The sequence below is a fragment of the Porites lutea genome, chromosome 9, assembly GCF_958299795.1.
Source record: "Porites lutea chromosome 9, jaPorLute2.1, whole genome shotgun sequence".
Lineage (NCBI taxonomy): Eukaryota > Metazoa > Cnidaria > Anthozoa > Scleractinia > Poritidae > Porites > Porites lutea.
Genome location: NC_133209.1, coordinates 29,461,574 through 29,470,500, shown reverse-complemented (window position 1 = coordinate 29,470,500; position 8,927 = coordinate 29,461,574). Strand labels below are relative to the sequence as shown.

General features: G+C 39.3%; 1 protein-coding gene across 1 annotated transcript in view; it reads right to left on the bottom strand.

The window, feature by feature from the left end:
- Positions 1–4,764: 4,764 nt before the first annotated feature.
- Positions 4,765–8,927, bottom strand: part of LOC140948017 (ubiquitin-conjugating enzyme E2 K-like) — a 10,553-nt gene continuing 6,390 nt past the window's right edge. Inside the window, exon 9 of the mRNA XM_073397241.1 lies at positions 4,765–6,483. Within this exon, the coding sequence (XP_073253342.1) occupies positions 6,409–6,483 (75 nt within the window). The 3' untranslated portion in view covers positions 4,765–6,408. The remainder of the gene's footprint in view (positions 6,484–8,927) is intronic.

Sequence of the window (8,927 nt, the reverse complement as noted above, 5' to 3'; positions counted from 1 at the left end):
TTAACGCCTGGACGAGTCAAAGGCTCTTGAAATCCAATCCCCAAGTTAACCATCGTACTCATTTGAAAGACTGCTACGTGTCTTCAATTTGGTAAGACCTCCAACCGTGCTGTAGAAAATTTGCCATAAAGAAAACTCTGAGTCTGAGCAGCGAACGCCGAACGATGCACGCTCTCAGCGAAGAATTTGATCCCACCGAACTTCAAGAGCACGTGCTTCTTCGGAAGCGATAGATCTTCGCACTCTCGAGTTCGGATCCGATTAATTACGAAGTCCGTCTACTATAAGTGAGCGAGTGACTCATTTGCATATCTCTGTCCCTGCAATAACTCGTGGTACGCTCGCGCGTACCCACGAGTTAAAAATTAAAAACTGTTAAAAGTTTTTCTTTTATTACAGTATCACCAGCATAAAGCGTTTCATTTTGCCGGAAAATTTCACTTTCTCGTCAAAACAATCACTGACTCAGACAGACTCGGATTAGTTTACTTGAATTTAGCGTTCAGTACAGCGAACGGGGTTATGTTCTCTGAAATTTATCTACAGTCTGCGACCTACATTATCACTGATCCACGATTTATTTATTTATTTTATTTTCAAGTTCTTTTTAACCGATCCTTGATCCCTGATTTCTCGATCCTCGATCCTCGATCCTGATTTTCCAGTAAACCTTGAAGCTTTGCTCATTAAGATTATTCTTTTTTTTTCGACCACTGAAGTGATCAGTTGTTCCAATGATAATCAACGCTTTCAAGCCATAGAATTCTTGGACCAACCCGTTCCGGAAAAGCTCGATATGGGATTTCTATTAACTATGGACATGAAGTGCTGCAAGTAGAGTGTGTGGTTAGTCAAGTTCAAAGCTACCCGTGTAAACACATCCGTGACACGTTAGGGTGGATTTCCACTGATGCGTTTTTGGCTCCGCATGTTAACGCACGTAAATTTTAATCACGTAAATCAAATAGAGGTAAGACATCAAGTATTAAACGTCAAATTAAGCGAGTTTCTACTTTTACGCTTACATAATTGTACGTGCAGCCTTTCATACATGGCCTTTATTTTATTTGCGAACGCAAATTTTACGCACGTGCGCACGTAAAAATTACGTGACAGTGGATACTTCATATCTCAAGTATTTATGAAGTGCAACACGACTTCACATCGTAACAACTGCGAAAATCTATCAATTGAATACATAAAACAAAGTGAGTCTTTTTAACCGAACATTTCCTGTAATTGCGACAATATTCTGAGAAACGTAACGCCTTAAAAAGCCACAAAATCCTGAGGATTTCCCCGCTATAATATTTTCTCATCCTGGTTGGGGATGTGCCTGCATGTCGTGCATAATTACACGAAAATCAAGGGCCTCCATTCGAGGAAAATTACGTCATTGCCAAACTTACATGCGTCATTTCAGTCATCGCCGAAATAAACTGCATTCTCATCACGAGACTCATTTCCATACAATGAAAGTCGTCACGATTCTTATCCCCAGTTTCCACGGTCTTTGCTAGGAACGCGGGGCCTACAAACTAGGTCCGACAAAAAAAAAAAAAAACGAGCGCATTTTAAGAGTCTCGCTTTTCTAAAGCAAGCGAGACTAATAAGAATTAACCGCCATACTAGGGCTAAAACCCTTTATAAATTGATTTATCGGGGAATATTTTACCACGCTTTCTTCCTTTTTGCGTGCGAGTGAAGTTTTGAGACCGCCTCATTTTGCGTCAAATTTTGGCTGTTTTCAAGTCGCCGACCACGAAAATTGATTTTGTCGATTTTCTCCAAATCCAAGAGGCCTTTTGAAAAACAAACTACACCACGTTTAGTTACTTACTAATAAGTATGTATGGACAAGAAATGAGCGAAATTTAATTTTTGACCGTGGCCGCCGGTTGCTCGATTTTTACAGACATTCGCTCTTAAGTTTTGTGTTTACCGGTAGTTTCTAAGAGAGCACTCATTTTTGTTGACAAATTTACTGGGTGATGACACAATTTTGCATAACAACAGTCAATGACAGGGCTAATGCGATTAGTGCTTTCCGGGCGGCTCTTCATGTATATCGGCTCCTGATATAACTTTATGTCGTTGTGACTATTGTAGCTTTGAGTTATCATATGTCTGACGTCGAAGCATTTTGGCGTTTGAAGACTCAAGGTCATGATAGTCCTCAGTAATGACATCAAGAAACAAATATTAAGATGTGCTATTTAAGCAATAGAAAACGTTTTCCGTGTTTGCATAGCCTGATATAAACACGAGAGGGGTTGGGAGAATTCGAGACAGTTATGCAAACCCGAGACGAAGTCGAGGGTTTGCATAACTGTCGAGAATTCTCCCAACGCCTCGAGTGTTTATATCAGGATATGCAAACACAGGAAAAAAGTTTTCTATTGCTTTTACAAAATAACTTTCTCGAGAGAAAACGCAAAACTCTTTGTATGGCACTGATTAAAAGAGAAATTCTTACCAGTCGCAAAGTCTTGTCCACGAAGTTTTGCACGCGCAATCAGTTCTTGTTTTGCAAAAAGATGCTTTCCAAAATACGGACTTTTCTCGCTTAAAATGTCAGCTTGAGCGAAAAAAAATCGACATACCTTCTTTGTAACGATTTTCCAAGTTTCAGCCGACGAAGGAATGGATAAATAAACTTGTCGAGTTTTGAAGTCGAAATCTTTTTCAAATTCGTGCTTGCGTGATTAGCGCGCGAAAACGAAAACATCTTGACGCCACAACCATGTTTACATACTCTCATGCAAACAGTCCTGTCGGCCAATCAGAGCGCGCGTACTATCTTAGTTATTTTATAAATTGATTTGAACAGTGTGTGACAAGGACTGGAATATTTGCTGACATGGGAGCAATTATCCCGGCACCTGCTAATGTAATAAGTGAACGATTTTCTTCACAGGCCGCTTGACTAATTTTAGCCCCGCAAGCTTCAGTGAAGCTTTACTATAAAGCTCAGTTCGGTTCACTTTGTGGCATTGTCTTCTACTGTATGTAACATAACTCAAGCAAAAAAACAAACAAAAATAACAAAACAAAAACAGAGATATAGTAGTAGTGGTTTGAAAAAGACGTTCGTTAGTAGTGATGCATGTCCTCTGCAAGAGAAGTTGGACGCAATTAATACTGCTTTGGTGTTATACCAAGTTTTGATCTCATCCGTAAAGCAAAACCGCGATATTGTAACAAGTGAAATTTAAAAAAAAAAAAAAACTAAACGGCAATAAGGTACGTTTACGAAGTCACGAAAAGCCGGCACTTACCGTCCAAGCAAGCTGAGAGAAGTTTCACGGACAGAAGGAATGAAAAAATTCGAAAATGTAGGACTGGATTCATGATTCAGTCCTAGTTCACTCTGTTCGAGTTCAATGAATAATGCAAAGAGAGTTTGTAACTAACTGGATGAAACGAAATACCCCCAAAAAACTTCTGTGCAAAAACCAATATAAGACTAGCACAGCTGCTTGCATGCCTCATTTACCACAAGCCAAACTTTAACCGCAAGTTATTATAACGTTCACCTGTCATTTTAAACCAATAGAAATTCATGAGTGTTATATTACTCTTTACCTTTCGCTTCGCACACCCGAATGGAAAACTAATTAATTTCATATAAAATGCCGGACAGCTATTTGAGGGATGCTGTCGCAATTTGTAATAACGGTCCATCGGTCTTTGTAATAGACTAAACTGTCGAACGCTGTCTCAATTAATAAAAATTGCAGCGCACTTTGTAATTATCTTTAGATATTTTCTTTGAACCATCGAGTTTGTCTGACGTGGACACGACAATGAAAGCCCGGGGGGTACTTAATACTCCCTATAATGGCCTATACGGGGCGGCTCCGCCCGAAACGCGTACCTTTTTCAGTCTTCAGGTATATGAAAGGGTAGGGATTTCTCTAACTGAAGTATCTGAAAGGGTACGGAAATCTGTCTTTCTGTCTCTAATAGGACCAAAAAGGGCTAACAGACACATTTTATGGATTTAAAAGAGACAAGAAATTTCCTGATTTAGTGATTTATTCATATTAAAAAGACGATGCATTTGCAGCAGTTAAAAGGGATGCAGTGTGATCCGACGTAAAAACTTTGTATATAAAAGGGGTACCATCTGCTGTCAATAGAACGTATACGAGAGGGGTGCCTTTTCTGTCAAATATGGTATATAAAAAGATAAGGGGTGCAGACTTGCAGGTAAACGAGATAAACATTGTTGTGAAATGCTCTAACAGATTTCCTATCCCTAAACTTTAATTAAGTCTCCTAAAAGTCTAGTTTACGGATAGGGAATCTGTTAGAGCATTTTAAAACGATTATCTCGTTTACCTGCCATTCTGCAAGTGTGCAGTCTGCGTTTGTCACACACCGCAATTTTGTGATCCCGTGATCAAGAAGTATCAACATGCAGCACACGACAGGACAGGACAGAGCGGCTCCAGATTTTATAGTATTTGAATCGAAAAAGCCCCAAGCTAAGGGAGATGATTAAATAAAATTTGGTGCTCTACTCCGCAGAGGCTCCCGCTGGGTGATTCCAATAAAAGTAGCAAAAATTATTTTTAAAAAGTGCGATGATTATTACAAATTGCGACATCACGGGTTAACGACAGATATTGGACGATATTGTTTCCTAGTAAAACTAATACTTACAGTGAAAATATATGAATTTCAAATATAGGAACAAAGAAACATCCATTCAAAGAAAATGAGACTGCACTCCATTTTACTGAGCCAAAATTCTAAAGCTTTCAGTTTGAATTCAACCTTTATTCTACACGCACCAAAATCACAAAGCAAGAAATAACCGTTTTCCAATAAGAAATGCCCCTTTATTTCAAACTTCGAATTTCATTTGTGCCGAATCTAATGCAAAGGAGCGAGAACAATTGATTTTCCTTATTAGCATTAAATTCGGCACGTGAAGTTCGACGTTTTAAACGGGCTTAGGCTTAGCAATATTTTGTTCAAGATAAATACCAGCAGGGGTGGGTTACGGAGCCTTTAGCGCTTTCTTCTAAGCCACTGAAATATTAGACTGCAAAACAGTCCGTATTTTTGCGTATTGAAGTACGCGCGAGCAGTCAAACAAAAGGTCTGGAACGAGGCTGAAAACACGCCCGTGAGGCTCGCGCGCTTTGCGCGCCTAAGACTCTTACGCCACGCTTTACCGATTTCTTTACTGATTTTGAGAAAAAAACCGACTGTTTTGCAGTCTACTGAAATATTAAGATTTCAGATCTTTTGGTAACATCAATCAAGTCAAGCGTGCGCTTCAATTGGTCAATTTGTTCAATCACTGACGAGAAATCTTTCAACAAAACGTTCCATTTTTTGGAACGAGAATCCTTTGCAAAGAATAATTTATACACGCAATAGCGCATGCACGTGACCAAACATTTGCCACTCCCCGCTTCCCGCAAGCAAATTGAAATGTTTTTCTCTTAAGATTGTCATAAAAGAAATAGTTAACGCCGCAGCTGTGAAACCATCGAGTTATGGATGCTCTTGGAGGTTAAGTACTTAAGAAGCTAGAGTTGCAACTCTTCTACTTCTTTCGTGCTTTTCAACCTCACACATGCATCCATAACGCGTTGTTTGAACGCTGTGCGTTTACCATTTCTTACATATAGTTTTCCATAAGGTTGAATAAATTGCTCCAGTCATAATGACGCTGCAAGGGTATCTGCTATACAATACATATATGTGTAGAACTGGACCACAAACACTCAGTGGTTTTTGTTCAGTTTAGTCTTGTGACCTATAGCTTGTGGAGCTTGCATTGCAAACTGACTGAGGTTCTTGTTGCTCAATCCTGCCTCAAAAGGTACTCAGATTTCGAAATTATATCATCCAGAGAGGAAGATTGGGAAACAAGACTAAACTTCTTGCAAACAATTGACTTATTCTGCATCTAATCTACTGTGAATAACTTCTCTACCAAAATAAAGCCGGTGCTCCTATGCAATCTACAGAGCCTAAAACCTAATTCTGTTAAAGAGGCCAAGTCATGGAACTTTCAACAATTTTGCCAATTCTCATCTTCCAGCTCTTAAGTATAATCTGGTAAATGAAACACCTTCATTGCAGACGTGATCATCATCACATAACAAATAAGAATGATTTTTTGCAGGGCATTTGTTGATTGGCCCAGTCGTACTTTCATAAAACTTGAGACACATATGAAAAAATTGGGGCTGTTGTTGTTTGATTTTTTCCGTTTTGCCCATCCATGCTTCCATTTAGCATTTTAATCAATTCTCTGAGTGTTGGTAAGGGCTGAACTTTCCTAAAATGTCATGACATAGCCTCCTTAAGCTATTCGGAAAGATGTTATAAATCGAAAATACTTGACAAAGTTATACCGTAAACACAACACAACAAAAACTAACGTCAGCTACTAAGTAGAGATTCAACAGCTCTTTCTGCATTCCAGGAAAATGTTGACAGTGCAACTAGACTCTGAATCTGTGGGAAAAATAAAGAATCAGTAGAAGTTTCTGGAATCCTACACCCCCCCCCCCCCCCCTCCTAACACAATGTGAACGCCAACTTCTTACACATACAATTTTTTACCTTGTTTCCCTGACTGTTCACAATCCTCTATTTTTCCGTAAGATCGTCGAGATGGAGCGCTAACCGATATGGGCGGCCATCTTGGTTACAAATGTACCGAGGAGGTGGGATACAAGGTTAATAATGGTGGGGGAGGGAGACCTCTTCCAAAAATGTCCCCCTCCCCCTAAGTAGATTTGATTCTTATCTCCAAGCTAGACTCATTACATTTGAAACCAGGAAGGCCGCCCGTAAGGGTAACTACTCGATCACAAGGAAATTACAGAAAAATGTGAACCTTGGTTGCATGACCTCCTACTTCATATACTTGAGCATTTCCACTTTATGTTCAAGATCTCTATGGAGAACTGATACCATCATCCTTGCTAAAATTAATAAGCTCCCCCTTTCGAATAACCCCCCTCCCCACCTCTGTGTTAAGCCTCCGCTCAAAAATGCTTGAAAAAAAATTCCCCTTAGTGGGATTAATACTGATAATGATAATGATCACATCGCCAAAACTACTTCTAAATGTATATTTAACAATTATTCCTCGAGCCCGAATGGGCTCTGAGTCAATAGCCCATGAGGCAGAAGGCTGAATGAGCTATTGACTCAGGGGCCATGAGGGCGAGAGGGATAATTGTTTTAGTAAAATCCAACCAGTTGGTCAAAAAATATCGAGACAAAACAACTTTAGCTAGTTAAAGCTAGACTTTAATCCTTTTTTGCCGCCAAAAAGCCGGCGCTATTAGTGGGCTATAACATATAGCCTAGTAGTAGCTCAACCAATCAGAACGCAGCATTGATGATAGACCACCAGTTGGAATTTACTAATCACGCTAATACAGATCAGCAGTATCAAACACCTTTTGGACAGAAAGGCTCTTTTATTTATTACTGATGAATGCTTCTGTTGTTGGCAAACTGTACTATTGCTCATCAGTGTGGGCTAACACTTGTGAAAGTAACCTAAAGAAGCTTTAGCTGTTGCAGAACTTTGCTGCCCATATGGTATTAGGACTTAGGAAGTTTGACCACATCTCCCAAGGCATTAGATCACTTAACTGGCTCATTGTTAAAGAAAGACTCTTTTTTAACGTATTCAAATGTGTTAATAATTTAGTTCCCGGATTTTTGTTTACAAATTTGTCCCACGTTCTCGTATTCATAGTAGGGACACAAGTTCGTGTAATCTTTTGCACATCATTCAATGTCGCTTGTCTTCTGGTCAGCGTTCATTTGCCTACCGTGGACGGCAGCACTAAAACATGGAATCCGGAATCCGGAAACGGAAACGGAATCACGGAAACGGAAACGCAATCACGGAAACGGAAACGGAATACGGAATCTGTGAAAGAAGGTTCTAAGCGATCGATTTGAAAAAACATATATATTAGCAATGAAAATAAAATAAATAAACAGATAAAAAAAGACACAAATGAATAAATTAGTTGAGTAGAGGAGAGGAGACCTGCTGTATCACTAGAGGAGTCGATTCCGGTGAAAAGACGCTTGATACCACTATCGGCAATGAATGCAAATTCTCCTGGGACAGCAAAGCGAGGAGAAAAACGTTACTGACAAAAACTAGTGCCTTAAGAAAAAGGTAAGTTATATGGAGACAGACTTCGTTTGAATCATCAGAGACGTCGTTTATATAACTGAAAGTCTTCGCCGTCAAGTTTTTCTTAGTGTCTTTTCTGGGTTGTCTTCAACAGTGTTCAGTTTTATTTATCAAGACAACTTACTCAAGAGAACCATGGCATTGTGGAGTCCAAAGAGAAGAGAGAATTGTGCATGCATTTGCTTGATTCCGCAACCGATTACATCAAAATAATGCGCCATGTTTAATAAGCCTCTTCAACAAAAATACGGACGTCCACGTAAACTCAATTATCGGTACACCAGTATTCCATCAGTATTCAACTTGCCGAAAAAGTTGAACTTATTGCTAAAACACCAGAACTGTGGTCACGTCACCGGTCGGTCATGTGTGGAGTATTCAGTTTGGGGACAATCACGTGGTGTGGTCTGAGGCTAACTACTACTATTCTTGACAATTAGCTACAAAAGTAATATTTAACTGTATTATTCAACCCATGAACTCGTGAATAAAAATTACTCGTAAAATTAGTTTCATCGGCCTAGCAGTGCAGTAACCCACACTAAGGCAAACCTTATCAAGACGCAATAACAAGAATATATTTAAGGGAACTGCCAAGAAAACTAAGACAAATTCTCTTTGAATTGTACTAAGTTGTGTAATGTGAAATTCTTTAATTTTCTATCATTAATATTTGATTCCGTATTCCGTTTCCGTTTCCGTGATTCCGTTTCCGTTTCCGGATTCCGGA